Genomic DNA, 19637 nt, shown 5'->3' with positions numbered 1-19637 from the left:
CAGAAATGCCTCAAAGATTTTATAAAGCTGCTTCCTACACACTTTTGTATGAAAAATCTTTTAAGACATCCCCCTAAATGCATTTATCTCCATTCTGACCTTCACTGACAGATCCGGAACTTGCCCCTTCCTTGACAGGCTGCCTACACGGACACGGTGCTGGGGCACTGTTAGGTTGGGTGGGGTTCTCTTCCCCCTTTTTGAAAGGCAGAATGTCTCTGGTTTTGCAGAGCAGCAGGTCTGAATGTTACCTGCTATTTTCCTTCAGGGCCATAACATGGGGCGTAACAGGGAACACCTGTAGAGACACCAGAGACACAGACCAGCGTCTGGGTTACAACTGACTCCTGCTGTCCACAGCGTAGGGAGGCAAAGCCAGCAGGAATTGGTGTTAGTGAGCACGCCGACAGGCAGCACCAATCTGAACTGGCAATAGCACCAAAAATACACTGCTCAAGTGAAGCACAATGAACTGATGAGCATCATGCTTTTAACCTGAAGATCTACATCCTAACTCAATGAACTCAGCATAACCACCTGCAGACTGAGGGGCATTTTAACTTGTGCTGTGCTGTCCAAATCTCATCTTTTTGGCATCTGAATCTTTCTTCTCTGAACCACAGAAACTGGGATGCTTATTGGAAGATCTTAAAAAAAACCCCCACTGATACTTTAGTATCAGTATTAGGAGCCAGATAACTGTGCCAGCCTTCCGGTAACCTGTGAGACTACTCATACTAACCCCTGCTTTTCAAGGTTCTGTGGCCTCTAGCGTGGCAGTCCTCATAACTATCTCACTTTAAGTATCTTCCAAGTTTATGTCTGAGTGCCAAAAGTCTTACAGAGAATAAACAACTTTATTTTATAACAGAATTACAGAAAGAAAAATATCACTTAATACAACTTCAAGCTGCTATATATCTAATTTGGCATTTTAACTATACACAGAGTCAACAGCAAAAAAACCCTTGAACAAACAACCCCCCCCCTTGCAAGAACAACATAAAAATAAAATCCCAAATAATTAACAGGTTTTCTCAATGGCAATCTCAAATGATGGTCCTGTCTCATTCCTTTATGTATGGAGTCCATCGTACACTTACTCAGTATCCTAAAAACCTGCATTAACCATTAGATGAAGCATCCAGAAGACAGACCTTCTCAGTAACAGAAATGTCAGTTCTAACATGGAGACAGCGAGGTTTAATAGACAGTGAGCATTCTACACATGTATTCAAATAATGGAAGTGCTGGAGTTTGGACACAGTAAGAAAGAAAGCACTAAGGTTTTAAGCTGCCTAGATCATCTCTTGTAGGAAGAAGAGAAACACATTTTGTTCCTCCTTCTTTCCTTATCTGGAATGCTGCAGACAGCAAAACGTCTGCAAAAAAATGAGCATTGGCACCAAAGTGCAAAAAGAACACAGTGCTCAGTCAGAAGAAATGTGCCTGCAACTCCTCCTCCTCTACAGGCTGCCACACCACCCCTGCCTCACAGAGAGAAGAGCCTTAGAACAGGAAGAGTTACAGACACATGAGTATAAAATTTACCCCAAGAAATGTATTTTTTCAAATTCTAGGAAATGTATTTTTATAAAATCTTTGTTATGTGTGATACCATAAATTTACCTGAATTATCAGAAAAAAAAAATCTGTAACTTAGCCAGTAAGAGATTTCACTTGAAATATTTGGAAAAAACTCTAGCTAAAGTAATTAAGATCATCCCTCCTGCACAATTACCACCTGCTCCAGTGAACAAAGCTTTCCAGACAGTTTTTGCTCACTTTCATATAATACAGAATCATCTTCAAAAATACAAGTGTTTGTGCAAAAGAAGATCATACTCTCTAAAACCTCTTTTAAAAAAAATAAATCTAAGATTGTTAAGTGGTTATACAAAAAAAAAAAAAGTTGCAAGGGAATATAGACCAAAGATGTTAAAATGGAGTTTGGTATTGGCATTTAAGTCTTGAACATCTGGTCACCATTGCTAGGCTCGGTGAATTCAGCTGAGTAGCGATGAGTTGGAATGGTTACAGTTCTTCCTGGTCAGGATCGCAGGCAGTATCTGGAGGAAGAAGGAGGGGGGAGATTACATCAGCACAATGGCTACTATGGGAATGTCACAGTTACAAAGACTTTTATCCCCATGTATTTTTGTGAAAGTTTATTTCATTAAAAACTGTTGCATTAACTAAACCCCTTCAATCATGAGTTAAATGGTAATTCTATCAATGCTTCTCCCTCCCCAAAATTCTCGTGGTATTTTAAGTCACATCTTGCACAATTAATTTGACAATTTTAATCCACAACCGAGTTCACAAATGAAAATTGGAGGTATTTGTTAAATTTACAATCCTTCACAATCAGAGTGCTCTATCTCCCACTTTTATTAGAGGAAGCAAGGCTACATAAAGAATACTGCTGTAGCTATCAAAGCAGAGCTTTCACCACCTTGTAAACAACTGAGCAAGACTCCTGGCATGATTTCACTGACTAAGCACAACTGCTGTTCCTGCAGGCCCACCTGCCCTTCAGTTGCTGCTGCATGAGGGCACAGCTATCTTGATCCAAGCTGCACAGAAATGTTCAAGGCACTTCAGGTGGCCCGTCCTTAAACAACTACATTTTTTCCTTAACGTTGAACTGAAAGGCATCAGCACTCAAACAAGTCCCCAGCTCTCAAACAGAGGAGCAGTATGGTGAGACATCTTCATATTAGTCCTCTCTTACTCTCTCACAAGCATTCCAAGACCAAGAGCAATTGGCAGACTCGGACAGGAACATCTGACACTCTCTCACACATTGCAAGCACAACTCCACAAGGTATATATTTCTCAAAAAAGAAAGAAAATCCCAAACCAAGCGCCACCCTCAGCAGACAGAAGGAATTATTTGAGTGTTTTTTTCTGAATAACATTTTTACAAAGTAGTGAAATATTTTATGAAGAAACAGAAACAACTTTGCAGTAAGACACTAAATAGAAATGAGCTGCAAAACTGCCAAAATTGTTTCTTCCTCTGATGGGACAGATTATCACAGCATCACAAACTGGTTTGGGTTGGAAGGTACCTCAAGGATCATCTAGTTCCAACCCTCCTGCCATAGGCAGGGACACCGTCCACTAGACCAAGTTGCCCAAAGCCCCATCCAAACTGGCCTTGAGCACTGCCAGGGAGGGGGCAGCCACAGCTTCACAGCGAGATGTGAGGCAGGACTGTAGCAGTACAGGTAAACAGAGAAATGTGACACATCCTTCATATTTCACAGAATTTGTCCAACCTCATTCAATATAAACTACAACAACTTGACCAAACATTGCAGGAAAAGCCATGAGAATAATATGTGGGAGACACAGGAAAACTTGCAATTAAAATTTATGTCAGATTGGATTTAAGAGAAGATTCTGACCCAAACATTGTATGATGAGCGCCTGTGTCAGCTCACCATGATGCCACCTTTCCCTATGTTAATCATATACATAAGCTCACCTGAAGTATTTGCTTGAGGGCATTTTTGATTTCACTCTTCATCTTCCTCAGCAAGTTCAGTTTCTTTGTGCACCACTACTCTTGTGACAGACATGTCAGGGTGCTGCTCTTTGGCTTCTTTGATTGCCTGTGCCAGGGCCTGAAAATGTATTCAAAACACACAACTCAGCAAGGACAAAGGGGGGCAGAGAAAGGGGGAGTTGTCTCAGAAGTTTTGGCTGCAATGGCTTTGAACTCTAGTTACTGAATTGAGAGGGCTGGGGGTAAAAAAAAAAAAACCCAACAAGAAAACCAGCCACAACCCCCCCCCCCCAAACCAAACCAAACCCAAACCCAACCAACCCCAAAATAACCCTCTAACCCTCCATACTCCCCCAAAACCCTACAAAATACTCCCAAAACAAACCAAACCCCACTATGCTAAAAGTTTACCAAAATTTCCAGGAAGTAACAAATAACCATAAAGTTATGCTGTAACTTTTCTAGCTCATTCCAGGAGACAAAAAGCACTCTTATACCCCAGAAGCTTTTGAATTCTTGCAACAGATCTAAGAAACAAAGACTTAATGAGAATATACACAGTACAGAAAAACTAGAGACATCTTTTGTTTCCTCAGCAAAATGGAAAGATACTTTGGAATGTGTACTAAGTGTGGTACTGGAACTCTGGAGGAAAACAGAAATGTTTTTTTCTCTCCACACAAGAATCTCCTTTTTCTCCTTTTACTAGTTTAAGAGAACTTTCTCTAGGATTTTAAGAAATGTTACCTTCTTGAAAAGTACCATCATACATAGCTTGCAGCTGGACTAGATGATCATTGTAGATCCCTTCCAAATGAAATACTCTATTCTACACAGGGCTTTGCAGTCAACTATGTAAGAGCACCCTCTCAAGCAGAAGAGATGGAAAAGCATCTGGGGCTTTCTATGCCTTCCCCTAAATCTGAATCTTATTTCAGATTACTTTTGCAACCCAACACAAGTGGAAAAAAAAGAAACTGGAAGGCATTCTGGGACAACAGTAAGCTTACCATTCACCTTACCATCAATCACAACTAAAAAAGCCTCAATATACTAGAAGCAGCAAAAAACATGTAAGGCAACAAAAAGGTTTATCTTGATTTCGAAAAGCGACAATTTCCTGGGCTATAGGTAGTGAGTGGGAGAAGAAATAGCTTCCTCTGACGAGACACTGGCAGCACTGACATCAGCTGCCAAAGCTATCCTGTGAAACAGAACCTGAAGTCTTATTAAGGAAATATGTTCAGGAGGACAGAGTGTGTGCTGATGCAGTGCTGCTGTTTGCCTACCCATTTCCCTAGCTGTCTGTCTGTTACAACACGCCAAGTTTCATCTCTGTAGTATGAAGAGGACTTAAAGAAAGTGGCTTTTGAGATTTAGGGATCAGTGTTTGTAATCAAACCATAAACAATGAAAAATCCTTAAGTGTCCAACTGTTAAATTACAACACATAATACAAGCATTTGTATTCTGAAACTCCAACTTAAAATATTGTTTTTCTAATGAAAACACATTTAGTGATGTAGGGAGCTAAGAGAGAGAAGAATAAACATCCAGCATGTAGTTTGTGTCTCTAGAGCGCTCCACATCCCCTGACAAAAAGGTGGAAGATGTTTCTTAAACCTGCTACAAGCTGCTGACTGCTGCTTCAAACTTCAGCAATTCCTATTCCTTTTGTCATCATTTAACTTTTTACTTCATTACCTATTTCTCTCAAAACAAAGAAGGGTGTAAAGAATGGTTTTCCTAAAGCACTGGCTGGTATACTGAAGGTATTGTGTGACCTTTCCAGATGTCCAAAGTGCACTGAAAGCAGGCATGGCAAGGCAAACAAGAGCCATGCCTGATGATGACAAGTTTCAACAAGAGTTTCAGCTTGTCAAGAGCCACTTTTTGGAGACAGATCAAAATGTGAAAGTAAATTCTGTAAGGCTCTTTAATCTAAATCCTGTTATGTTAATTTGTATGGTTTTCATGGAAATGGATTCACTGCAGCTGTATGTAGAAGGGAGGCTTTTCCAGTTGTGTTATCCAGGGACCGCTGGTTGACTTGGTTACTGTAGTTTCTTAGGTGAAAACCAATAAAAATATATCATCAGTGCAAAGAAGAGATAAATTCCCTCTCCATTATTTTCCTGCATACTGCTGAAATTCAGCCTTGTTAACTGGGCAGGTACAAGCGAAGGTTAACACCACTTCTGAGGCATTGTAAAGTACAGCTTTGGTACTGATAGAGGTGAGTGGCTCTCACACAGGACTCCAGAAGACCAACAATTACTTTTGTTACACAGAATTCTATAAACACAAGTCAAAAACTATTTTCTAAATGTGAGCAGTTTATGGTGTAATGTATTTCAAGGCTTTCAGTCAAAGTTGAGTGCTGCACTCAGATGTTGCTGGCACAATGCAGTAGAGACTGCCATCTATCCAGATTACATATTAAAGTAAGATTATTATAGTAATGCTTCTCCTCCCAAATGGCAAAAGCAGCACTACACAATCCCTTTAAAAATAGTAAGAAATCCCTTCACGTGATCTACATGACGTAGTGTTACAGAAGCTGTTTTCCTTTGGGTTATGTTCTACAGGCTTCTTAGTCACAACACACGATCGCTTAACATCTTTGCCACAGTCAGTCTCAGGGTATTTGTGTCTCCTCTTACCCAACTTTTCTACCTTTCTCTTATTTCTGGTTTCTGAAATATCACCTAAACAGCCCACATTTTAAGTGTTAACATCTTACACACTCACCTCATCATGGTCAATGTCTGCATCTCCAGTAATGACAATGCGCTTCTCAATCCTGGTTTCTGAAACCCCACCTTTTACCATCTACAGGTGGCACAAGGAAAAAGAAGAAAACATCCTTGTAATTCTTCCATAATGCCACAAAGCTCCTTTCTGCTGCACCAAAGCAAATAAATTTCTGACTGAGCTGCAATTATTAGCAAAATCATCTTTTCCTCTTTCTGGGATGCACTTAGTCACATTCTAGCAGTTGCTAAACTTGATAAACCCCACTGAGAGAGAATTCCTTCTATTACAGGAGCCCAGGTTTGAACAGATTTGGACTCACAGGCACAAACTGAAATTGCAGCTTCTTCCACCACGTAAATCTATCATCGTGGGGTTCTTCTCAGTCTCTGAAGAATCCTATGCCATTAAATGCAAACGATGATCTGGCTTTAAGCTCTGCCATTCATAGATCTTAGTGAGGTTACTGCTGCTGATGGAAATAATTTTATGCTCTGTTTCTTTATTTCCTACTCTAGTGATTAAAGCATTTCAGCTTATAGGAAGTCTCACAGAAGTAACATTACGTGTTTGGATGTTTTAAAATCAGCCGGTGTGAGAGAAAATATAAACTACTAAAGATATACTGACCATATTGGAAAAGATCCAAGATGATTCTGTTAAGAACACCATCAGGATATTAGAACTATTTTAAGGTTTCTTTATCATTAATGAACAATTTGAGATGTAAAATGGAAAGTTAGTTTAGGAAATTCAAATAGTCTTTTGAATTGATATAAGCAGACAGTAAGAAAGGATAAGGATCTTCTGCATTACTGTAATTCCCAATGTTGTTGGTGCACACCTAAAATTTGATCATTATTCACATAATTTAATGGTGACACCAACAATAACAACCATCATCATCACCAGTGTCATGAAACATTATATGCGACAAACTGCCCTGATGCCTGCCCTGTTAACACTGGGTTTTCCTTTCCTTTTCAAGCATGGAATGCAGAGCACAGAATTCAGCACCAAAATATGCTTGCAAAGTGGAATGATCTGTTTTAAAATAGGCTCATCAACAGTAAGGCTGAGAACATTGTTTCAGTTCATTCTTATAACAGATACCACTACCAGAGCTCCTGCAGACCTCAGACAAATCCATTACATTAACAAGGATTCTGGAAGACATCAGTGAGTGATGACAGGACTGGAACTAAAAATTTAGGTACCTACTCATCTGTCAAACACAGTAATAAGACCTGTATGGAGTATTTAAAAGAACAATAGTATTTTTCTCCCTTTGCCTGTTCTGTTCCCAGATATTCCTGCTTATTCATTAGAGCTTCTCTGTACACAATTCACGTACAGAAAGATTAGCTCTCACACATGCCTGGCATAAATCCATTCCATTTCAAGTCAGCTTTCTTCAAGCAGATACATGAGAAAGCTGATATACCACCTTATTTTGAGGTGTTTGGTTTTGTTTTGGTATGGGTTTGGCTTTTTGGGGGGGGAAGGACTGTTTTGTTTTGTGTTTTTGTTTGCTTGTTTTTTAGTTCATACAGATTATGATATTTTACCTTCGTGATGTGTGTAGTTGTGGTAGTTGAAATGGACTCTGATGTAATTGTCTGTGCACTCAGCAGCACACCAGCATTGCCACCAGCAGTGCCATCAAACTGCAAGGAATAAAAATGGTATTTTTGTATTTTGGCATTTAAATAGCTTCTGCCCTCACCCCCTTTCCCACCCCCAGAAGAAAAGGCTGGTTTTTCTTACTAAACACGTTCTTCAGTTCAGTTAGAATTGAAATCTAAACAGAAGCCATCCAAGTTTACTGAGCCACGTAAGCCTGTTGTTATGGTTCATTCTTGTGGAAAATTTAGAGTCAAAGCTACATGTTCCTTTTAGGAGCAATGAGATATTTTAATCAAGTTTCCACTACTAAAAATGAATTGTACACTTGCAGACAGCAACTAAGTCTTTATATAAAAAAAACCCCAAACCCAAACACCCAGAGCTTTAGGAGTAATACTGCTTTGTCTACACACATTCCACTTACCTAATTCATAGCCAAAGTAAAATCTTAGCTGCTAGAAAAAACTACAGGTTTTTGAAAAGCATTTTTGGACATTGTCTATTTTGATTTACAAGTAACTGGAATAAAAACCAGCCCGGAAACAACACAATAACCCAGCCACCATACCTGTGGAGATTCATATGTGATAGTTTTAGTTTCTGTTTGAACAATGGGAACTTCTTTAGTGGAGATTTCAGTTCTCTGTGTGGCATCTGAAATGGTTACCATCTCTGTTTTCACTACTGGAGGCTGCGGTGCAAGAAATAACCAATCAATTGAAAAGACAGAAGGTGGTTTGTAAAGTGGACCAAGAGAACACAACTAAAAGCTCAAGAAAAGCATAACAGTAAGATAAGTACCCAGCTACCTTCCCAATTAAAAAGCACACGATAAATAAGCCAAGTGAAATGAAGGCGATTACACCAGCCCTCTAGTACCTACATAACACGGTAGGAAAAGCTAATCTGCTAATAACCTTGCCAAAGTTCTGTGTTTCACCCAAGAGTACACATCAAAAAAGGCAACTGCTAAAACCAAGCTGCAACATGGGTATAGAGAACATGAGGTTCACTAGGAAAAAAATAATCCTTCAGTTGCATAAAGCAGCTGATAGCTAGCTCAGATGGGTAAGCTTCATGTTTGAATTAATCTGGAAAAAAGAAACCTACTCAGTCCAACTGCAAGTAAAGACTAGAAATTCCAAGGAAATGACATAAAAGTTTGAATTTTTAATGTGGGCTACTTTTGGAACAGAAAACCAACTTTGACAATTGGACTTTAAGTAGCCTTCATTCAGTGTAATAATTCTGGAAGTCAATGGCTTCTTTTGACAACGATCCAAAAAAAGGCATTTTAACCATTTCAGAGTTAGCTAATGGCATTCTCTGCAATGTCACAAAGAAGGCAATTAACCAGGGCTCTGAAAGCCAGCAAATTTGTGACTTATTTGATTGGAGCACATTTTCCATATATTTAAGAGCTGAAAAAAAAAATGATCTAGTAAAGGCTCTCAATATTTGGAGATGCATCAGTTGCTATCTCCCATTGATTTTGGATGCACATGGGGGGAAAATTCCCAGAAAAGAACAAAAATCCTCTCTCCCCCTCACACGCACATGGAGCTGCCCTTCTCCCCTTCCTCCAGTATGCTTTTCAGGAAGTGCGAGTGCCTTCAACTTCTAAAGGTCTCATGAACTAGTTCTTTCTTATCATTAATCAGAACACCCAGGTAAGCAGAAGACAAGAAAAGAAGGCAAGTTGTTTGGATCCGAGTTCAGAGAGGAAAAGGTGTGCCACCATTACAGGATCAAGCAGGCAGACAGCTAAGAAAACCCCCACCCAATGGCTGAAAACCCCAGCTGATGATGAGCATGCCGACTTCATGAGCATCCCTGCGCTTCATTTCCCCCCTTTCTGCTTCTTTTATAAAGCTTGCCCAGTAACCAACATTTCAACCTTGGTCAGCCTAAAACAACTGTTTGTGACCAGAACCCACACACGCTTCCCTAAATATCACCTGCACTAGAAGACTTCGTGGGAAGATCGTGATACACACCTCATCCCTTTACAATGCCCTGCACTCACCCAGGCAATCTCTAGCCATGCTTATTCTAGTCTAACAAGTCATAACTTATTTTAAAAGAAAAGAGAACTAAAAAAAAGGCAAGAAAAGCAGTGAGTAATGGGGCGGGGGGAAGGAACAAAAATTTGGTTTGGGTGTTTGCTGATTTCAATTACCAATAGTTTTCCAATCACAATTACATGCCATGGACGTGTCAAAAACAATTCACAAATAGACAAGACGAGACTTAAAACACTGGAAACATGCAAATAATAAATATGCATTATGTATATGCATATAAAATAAGGGGGGATAAAAAGGAGATGTCAGTCTTCGGAAGGTTTGCCTGACTGGTGATTCTCACTCAGTTCTAGCAAAAAAGTCAGAAACCATAACTGAAGGAGACAGAATTTCACTGCTCATCAATGGTTTCCCCTTCCAAATGATCGGAACCTTGTTGGATGCCTGAAGAGCTGGAGGAATAGGAGAAGAAGAAAGGCAGGTAATTTTCACCCCCAGAAATACCTCTGCTTATTCTAGTTGTCAAACTGTTCTACCATTTACCTCAGAACAACAAATTATTTGTGATGCAACATCAATGTCAACATGAGACACATCTCCATTGAGTTTGAGCGGTTCTTCCTCTTTTTCTTCACCTAAATCTTGCTTAACTTCCTCTGACAAATTCTTCTCGTGTGTAGCTATGGTAACTGCATTTTCCTGGACCAAACCTTCAGCTGTAACTTTTGTGGGCTCAACTGGCGTGGCTTCAAGATGCTGTATTTTTTCTTCACATTCTTTCCTCTTCATGTCGTCTTCTTCTTCTTCCTGTTCTTCCCTGATGACTTCCTCAATTGCCCTATGATGTGGCTGGTATTCTCCCACCTCTTCATCCTCACTCTCACTACTACTGCTGCTGCTGCTGCTACTATCTGATGGCAATGATGAAGAGTCTTTTTTTGACAGATGCTCCACCTTACATGTTTCCCCAGCATCAGTGGCAACTTGCATTTTCCCTTTGTTGGTTTCGTCTACGACTAGTGTTTCTTCTATCCCAACCTCTGCCTGCTTCTTCTCCTCCACTATGTCCAGAGTCTCATGTGAACTCTGCACAAAAAACACGGATGAGGGAAAACAAAAGTAGAATATATGAATAAATTAAAATGATGGAAACAAAATTAGCTGATGGCTGGTTCGTGTCATGTAGAAGACTAAAGATGGTTGTGATGGTTAACTGAAAAAGGAAGGAAAGAAAGAGTGAAGATGGATTGGAAGCATTAGAGCCAAATTTAACTATGGAAAAAATCAGTAGAACCTTATCAGCATCGCTGACTCCAGTACAAGGCCCCTCTGCTCTGGAAGCATGTCTCTGTGAAACAAAAAGCAATCAGAGGACAAAAATCAATGCATAACCCTTTTCAACAGTGCAACATCCTCCACATGAGCTTTTAAGAATGTACGTACACAATACAAGACAGATACTGTGTGTTCACTACAAGATTCACATAGAACTATGCTCTTTTCCTTCCACTTCACTGAAATACTCCATTCAAAGTAGGTAAGAATTGTGGTCATTATTAACTAGGATAAGAAGTTAATTATGAAAGCCTAAAAATGAAAGCACGAATACACAGGCCAGTGATGCTACCAGTTATTTCTCTCTGTTAAATCAGGAATCAAGAATAAATAAGGGAAAATAAACCAAACACCTATTTAGCATTCTGCTATTGGTTTATCATCATGCAAAATAAAGCCTTTGCTGTGAGATTTTATTAGCTGTTCATAGTTGGTCTGTTACTTTATGAAACTTAACAGGTAACAAGAGGGAGACTGTTTAGGATGGTGTGGTGTCAGACTAGCAATACATGGCTAACAAGTCCTGCAGTGGGATTCGGTTTGGGTGCCAAGATGATGAGATTAAAGCAGTTCTGTTAGTATCTGTGGCATAACAGGATGATGGGCGATGGACAGCCCAGGCAGCTTGCTATGAATTACCTACCAGGTAAATTTTTTCATCTAATGCATTTTTAGCAAATGGTTTACTTCAAAATTAGTTCATATGATAAGAATACAAGAAATCAACACATCATCTGTGACTTAATCCTAGCTTCTATTGCCCTTCAAGCCAAGGGCCCACAGAGCCTAAACCAGCGTCCCTGGTGAGACCTGAACTAAGCGCCAATACCGGCCGAGCGCTGCAAATACCGCTTAATGCTCTACAGCCGGCTCCTCTCCCCTCCGACCCAAGCAACCAGTTCACGGGAAGCAAGCTGGGAGCCGCCTGCCCGGCGTTTTCGGGTTGTCAGGGGCGGGTGGCTGATCTCTAGGCGGGCTGCGAGCCGGCCCGGCAGCTCCGAGGGCGGGGCGGGGGGGGGCGAGAAAGCACCTGGGGGGGCGGCGCGGCCGAAGCGGCGGTGTCTTCCCCCGCAGCGCCATCTGCTGGCCCCAGGCTGGCGGCGGCGAAGGGCGCTCCCGTGCCCGCGCAAAAGCCCTCCTTACTAAACAAAATGGACGTGATCTCCTCTTCTAGGCTCTAGACGAGTTAGAAAAGGGAAAGCAAAGAATTAGACAGTGACGAATGGAGCGGCAGCGACCTACCGAGGGAAGATTTGGCAAGAGCGAGGCGCGACAGAGAGGAGGATTCGGCCGGGAGGGCGCGATGGGCGCGGGGAGCGGGCGCAGGGACTCCCCGTGAGGCGACACGAGGCCAGCCAGCCGGGCTGTCAGCACAGCACTGCCGCGCTCCCACCGCATCTCTGCCCCGCGCGTTCCACGGGGTCAGAGTTCACATCACGGACACTTCCACGGAGGTGCCGAACTGAACCGTTTACGTGAGGCAGTTACTCCGTATTAACGGTTGGGATTGTTCCCTTTTACAAATCCATTCTTAACAGCACATGCGCAGCTGCCTCAGAGCTCTGCGGTAGCCACATGCGTTAGGTTGGAACAATACATACCCACAGCACTGAAATAAGGTTTTCTTTATAATACGTGGTCTCTATGCATTTTTCAAATGCTTAAATAACCTTTGCACATTCTCTTCTATTAAAGAACGTGTTTTTTAAAAGCATCTCCCATTCTACTGGGAAAACTTGTTGTATTCAAACTTAGATAAAAGGGTACGTTGCATTAAAGCATAACTTATGTTCACATGCCAGTCTACTTTCTGTAATACTATCAATCTGCATGAAGCAAACAAAACTCGCACACACATTTTGACAACATGCAGGAACATCTGTGTCTTAGGAAGCAGTACCACAGAGGATCCTGGCAGAAGCAGGCGCCAGAGGAAAGCTGAAGTGTCATGCAGACAACTGCAGTCCCTGTGGACTTGCCACTGGAGCAGCAACGTAGAATCTGAACCAACACAAGTTACACCATGCTACTGTGCATATGCAGCACCACATCCGACATGCAGAAGAACAGAGAAGGAGAAAGAAGAAAGAAACCCTGTATTTTTTCCCCTACAATAAAATTTAAAGTATATTTCAGTAGTGACCAAGAAAATTACCAATGAAGAGATTACATCAAAAGGCAAAAATGCTCCTGATGCTCCTTCTACTGTACTCTGGTACCACATTTTTTCTAACCAAAGTAGTAAAAAAAGAGGGGGAAGGGGAATCTTTATGTGGTATGTGGTCAGACTGCCTGTATATCTCTCTCCCCCCACATATGTAAGCAATTAAAGATAGGCACATGCCCCCATCTTTTTGCATTTTACTACCTTCAACATTTTATGTCTTCTAATTTTTTAAAAGGAAAATCTGCATCACACAATTTACTTGATAACGTAACACCTGTTCCCCAACGAGGCATTCAGTAAAAATGATTAAGTGTATAGATAGACTTGGCACTCTTCACCAAATAGTTACAATAATGTATAAGTCTGTGAAGATATTTAAATTCCTGGAAAATTCCTTCTGGTACATAGTCATATACACTAAAATGAAATACTGTTTACAAGAAGCATGGGGGCATGGAATGGATTAGGAAGATTCTGGGTATCCATAATATAAAAACATTTTGCGTATTTATTTGTGATACACATATCAATGTGTCACAATTTCTGTTGTAATTAAGTCACAGATGCTGTGTGTTTGTGGGAGCATGGTGATACAGAAGTATAGTGGCACAAACGAGACGTACCAAAATAACATTTCTCATACACAGAAAATTACTTATTTGCAAGTATTTTCACCAGAGCAAAAGAATGGAGAAAAGAAAGAATAGTATCAGTGGTATCCTGTCTTTATTCTCATCTATTGTCCAGCTACCCTAGAAGACAGGCAAGGAAATACACAGTCCAGGAATAGACCTGAGCAGTGTATTAGCCTAACAATACCCAGCAAGTGGGGGGAAAAAAATAAATCCCACTTGAACACAACCTTCTCCATTTCCATCAACAAATAATTCAGGATGGAAATACACCCATTCTCAAATCTTGTGTTGATATGTGCTACCCAAACAGGAGTAACTAACTGCTCTACATTAACCTACTTTTGTTCCAGTTTCTAGGTGGTAGAAAATAGTCCAGAAGTGATGTGTAACAGCAACATCACAATTGCTGACCATCATCACTGTCACACCACTGGTAGTCCCACCAGTTATAGTGTGCTTTCCACCGCATAGATGTTAAACCAGCTTATGGGGGAGGAAACTTCCCTCTTTTCCTGGATGAAAAAGGAGCTGCAGAAGCACGGATCAGCTCAGAACCAGACTGACTTTGAAATAAAGCTGCTTCTGGAGCATTATCGATTTGAACAATGATTACACAGTGAACATGGAAAACAAAAAGCTCTTGTGTGAAGTGTCAACTGCAAACAATTATTTCCATCTGGAATAGAAATATGTCTTTTCCTGTTACCCTGTCACATAAAATACAGTAATTTTCCAGTGAGAAGACTGGTTTTCTTTTCAAGCAGTAGCCATTCAGCACTAGCACAGCTAGTTTGGTACTTAAGCATGATGTTGCTGACGTTCATACACACACGTGTGTATATATACACACACACAAGCAGCAGGTCTGAGTTCACAACTGAACCTTCTCCTTTCAGTACCAGCTTACAAAAAAAAGTATCTCTATTGGAGAAAAAAAGAAGAGGAAAGAAGTGCCCAAGCTAGCCCACAGCAGACAGCAAAAAGGCAGTAGGTTTCAGGGCAGCCACCTTATCGGTTTCCTCTGGTTTTGCTCCAGCAATCCATGGCATCGGGGTCCATTGCTTCTCCTTCCCAGGCAGGGTTTTCACTTGGAAAATGTTGTCTCCTTTTTTCTATTTGGTTTTCATTTTATAAAACCAATGTAAATCAAGAAGCAATGAGACAGACACACACTATACATAAACATAAAACCAAACCATCTGAAACCGACAGAACATACTAGATGGGGGGGGGGGAATTACATATAAACACTTATAAGGGTCTCAACACAAAATCAACACAGAAAATACACCAACCATATAATGAAAATCAAATTATACTTTTACATAAACATCTATTTTGATAAAAAAAAATAAAGCCATTAAACCAATATGTCATGGACCAGCATTTGTACCTGTGCATATATGACTATGTGTAGAAATATTCAGATACCACTCAGAAATTTGAGGACTAATTTCATGGCAGTAGCCATAAATGAACAAATAGTCAGTAGAGAGGTGACCCATACAGTCTGTGACTATTATCTGTATGCATATATTCACAGTTCAGATTGCTTAAGTATCTTACTGAGATAATGTCCTATTAACAAAGTTATTTGCTATCATCAAGCAAGCTTAACGTTGACCTCACTGGGGACTAGAAAGAATGCTTAAGAATTTAATGGGAAAGGACAATACTTTTAGGAGGGAAGGGTAAGAATGATGGTGAAAGAAAAGGATAACAACCAAAGTCAAACTGTTCACTTCCAAAGAGTTATTTACTCTTCTACCCTATGAAAGAAGCAGCAACTACTCCTCATAAAACTAAGTTTCACAACGGCAAGAGAACGTTATTATGTAGTTTTCTTGGCACAAACATTCAGGATGATACTTCTAGAAAATAAATTTTCCAAACTGCTGTCTTAAGGTGCTGTTGTAAGGTACAGTGAATATTCTGCCTCTGTACCTTCTGTCCTTTAAGGAAGCAGGCATAGAGGAAAAAGTAGATAAATTTATTTTAGAGACTTTTGGAGATAAAGGCGAGGAAAGCAACAACATGAAATGCAACCCGATGAAGTCAGCACTGGAAACAACCCATCACGTAAAGTCTTTCTGAAACACGACACGGGCTCTGTGTGTATTTAGGCATAAACTACCTGTGAAGAGTTAAATAGAGGGAAAAGGAGAGAAAAACTCTACTGTAACTGAAAAGACATCAGTCTGTGTACATTGGCATGAAATTTAAGCTGTTCTTAACACAGAAAAACACTGACATCATCTCAGTTTTCTTCTAATGACTATAATTCAGTTCTTGAAGACCACAGTTCTGCACATTATTCCAGGTCAGGTCCAGTGGTGAGAGGTAAAAAGTTAATGTACACTTAGTACAAACGAGTATCACATTAGCAAAGACAGCGTTACTCTACAGGACAAACTGCATTTATCACGCAGAGGGCTGCAGGGGAGTGCATGCAGACAGGCATGGGCAGTGACATACCCCTTGTGTCTGTAGGGACAGAGGTGTGATACGCCGCTTTTCCCACTCGTTTGGGCGTGGCTCAGGTGTGGACTCCATGAAATTGCGCTTGAGCTCACTAATGCTAGCCTGGTGTTTCAGTAAGTCGTCCTGGGTCTTATCCAGGTCCTAGCAACCCACAACGTAAAACAAAGTAGGACAAAACACGACAACAAAGGCAAACTTCACTGGGGAAAAAAGCAAATAAAAACCAACCAAACAAAGGAAACCAAACCAAAGAAAGTGCCTTGTGTCTGAAGGGCTATTCTTCTCTGGAGGGCCTTGAAATCAAAACAGTTTAAGGCTCTGAAGTAACTCAGATTTTGTTTCTGTAATGAAGGGCCACTCTTACGCTGCTGCTTCCACGTTTTAAGGCAAAGGAAAAACAATGCTGTGCATGGTTATGTAACAGAGGGCTATTTTCATCCAAAACATGAGTACTAGCCCTTTGAAACTATGGTTTCCAGTAGGTGCTTTGCTTTCATCAAAGATTTGTAAGCACAGAAGCAAGCTTTTTGGATATCACACAGCTAACGTTACTGAAGACAGCTGTAAGAAAGAGCAGTCTAAACCAAGAAGCATTACAAGAAAGCATATTTCTTGATGCTTCATGAAACACACTTACTTTTGTGAAAATGATACTACAGGGCCGAATATGCAAGCAACTGACACCTGCTTAACTTCAGAGGGACTACTCACTGTGCTCACCAGGTAGGCTTAAACTTAATGAAAGAGTCAGATTTAAAGACTCAAAGCCTGATAACTGCCAATCCACGTTTAAGAATCTGACAGCAGACGCAGCACTTCAGGTAGGGATAGTTTTTGTGCACATCAAAACCACAAAGACGTTCTCTCAAAATTGCACCTACACAGGCAAAAGGGCCACCACAGCATGAACATCAAATTAGATTTTATGATGACCCACTGAGGCCAAGAGCTGCAGCACCTCAGATCAAATGAACTATTCACTTTGTGACAGATAGAGAGGCAGACATAAGAATCAGGAGCTATGCAGATACATAACTGTTCTGGTAGGTAGGCAAAAATATATCTGCCTAATCACATTATTTAAGTGTCTTGAAATTCATTATCCTTTGGTGGGATGGTGGAAAGAGCAGATTTCACTCTGTTTTCATAATCTGTCCTCCTTCCAGCATGCCAGGTCTTGAGGAAAGCCTATGTTGGTTATGCACACTCGTAACACCAGAACGTTGTTTCAGTATTCTCCAGTAAAATTAAAATTTAAGCCTCAGATCCATTTTTAGTCCAGAATTAAGAGACTGAAAATTAAAATGGAATATCGCCAATGTAGTCCTGGTTAGTAATGAAGTTTTATCAAAATAATATCATCAGATACAACAATTTAGGTAAAGCATCTGTGTTTTATACAATGATTTTGTATGCTTTGTAACAGAACAGTTTCAAGTTTGACTTTAAGATTTTACAGTCGGTGCTCTCAATGCAAAGACAGCCTGTCTCCAGCCATGAAAATCCAAGTCCCATACAAAGTCATTAGTTTCTGATTTCTTTTCACTTGCATGTTCAGCCCAGTAACAGTGGGTGCTGCACAGCTGTTTCCTAAATCTGTGGATGTTCACACGTGCACTCTGAACTCTAAGAACCTCTCCCCTCTGGGCAGCTCAGCAGGTTCATACGGTCCAGGACCAATGCTTCACTTTTAACCTCACAGGGACAAAGGGGACATTAAATATGTCCCCGTACAGCATGCATTTCCTAAGTAAAACCTTATGCCAAAGGCATCCCATTACACAACTGAAGCTCCTAACAATCACTTTGCAATTTAAAAACCTGTCTTGGCTTGACACAAGGCACGTTTCTTGGGCTTGATCAAAGCACAGTTATGCAGTGCACACTTTCAGTGCTTTAGTAAGTTACACACCAGCAGAGTTTCAATAGTGATCAAAAGCTGCAAAAAGCCACAAACATATTAGTTGGGTTACTGTGATCCATACACCTCCTTACTACTGAACAAAACTGGTGATTTTTTAAAAGACAGTTTTTGTGACAAAGGGAATTATTTACAGCCCCATCTGGATGCATAAAATAAGTTAAAGACAGCAGTAGGATTTTCTAAAATTTCTTCAGTTACTAGTATATGTTATTAATGACAAGTTAAATGACACTGATAAATACAGTCTCTGGTAAAATAGTCCAGATTAACCAATTATATGGGAATTCTTAGAATAAAAATCTCCAGTGACAAAGCACTACACATTAACATACTGTTCAAAGCTCTTTGCTGTTCCTCATCTTCAATGAGAACCAACTTTCAGGAAGCAAGAATTACTTCCATTTAAAACGTGAAAAAGGCACAGACTTCAGAAGCCTATCTGTACAGCCCCTTTAAAAATCTGATCCTCACGTACTTTTCTCAAAGCTCCTAAAATCAACAACCATCAGCACCACAGCTGGTTTTTCCATACTTCTATCTCTGCTTGTTCCTTACGAACTAATACCCATTTATTTGGATATTGTATTTGATGAAGGTTGATTAAACTGGTGATAACTAGAAACCTTGCTCAACAGAAGATGCACACACTGAGAAGCAATGTATAAAATCCCATTTAGGATTACAACTCGGACCCAGGTGTTTGCTTTATCTAAATAGGGCTATTATTCCCAGTTGCCACCTTGAAAACGTCTAGCAAAAATACACAAAACGTACATTCACCATTCAAGCTGAGGGGTTTTTGTTCATTCAGATTTTTTTTCTGGTTTGGGGTTGTGGGGTTTTTTTGGTATTTCTCTCCATTCAAACTCAGAAACTAGAATTGTGACATGCAACATCTCCAAGCTGCGTTTCCCCCATGCACTTCATGCACTGTGTCCATAACAGCCTGCAAGTGACCTCCCATCCCATGCAGCCTGGCAGCCCGTAAGAAGGGAAAGTGTTTCTTATTAGATACAAACCTCCAACATTAAATTGCTATGTCTGACATAAATATTTTCCCCGTCTACTCTCAAGGAATTGCTCTGTGAAATTAAGCCATACAGAAAAAAGAAAACAAAAGAAAACAAAACCCAAAATGAACACAAAATATACCAGCAAGTAAATAAAAACAGACCCT

The 19637-nt window shown here is 40.4% G+C and overlaps 1 protein-coding gene across 1 annotated transcript in view; it reads right to left on the bottom strand.

The window, feature by feature from the left end:
- Positions 1-838: 838 nt before the first annotated feature.
- Positions 839-19637, bottom strand: part of EPB41L2 (erythrocyte membrane protein band 4.1 like 2) — a 105235-nt gene continuing 86436 nt past the window's right edge. The window contains exons 16-25 of the mRNA XM_084261810.1: positions 16531-16677; positions 15063-15167; positions 12284-12430; positions 11213-11266; positions 10462-11004; positions 8463-8585; positions 7837-7935; positions 6266-6346; positions 3494-3632; positions 839-2069 (exon numbers count right to left, since the gene is read on the bottom strand). Coding sequence (XP_084117936.1) covers positions 3525-3632; positions 6266-6346; positions 7837-7935; positions 8463-8585; positions 10462-11004; positions 11213-11266; positions 12284-12430; positions 15063-15167; positions 16531-16677 — 1407 coding nt within the window. The 3' untranslated portion in view covers positions 839-2069; positions 3494-3524. The remainder of the gene's footprint in view (positions 2070-3493; positions 3633-6265; positions 6347-7836; positions 7936-8462; positions 8586-10461; positions 11005-11212; positions 11267-12283; positions 12431-15062; positions 15168-16530; positions 16678-19637) is intronic.

Source organism: Gallinula chloropus (genome assembly GCF_964237585.1).
Source record: "Gallinula chloropus genome assembly, chromosome: 3".
In the NCBI taxonomy this organism is placed as follows: Eukaryota; Metazoa; Chordata; class Aves; order Gruiformes; family Rallidae; genus Gallinula; species Gallinula chloropus.
Note: the sequence above shows the minus strand (reverse complement) of the source record. Positions and strands in the feature narration are given on the sequence as shown.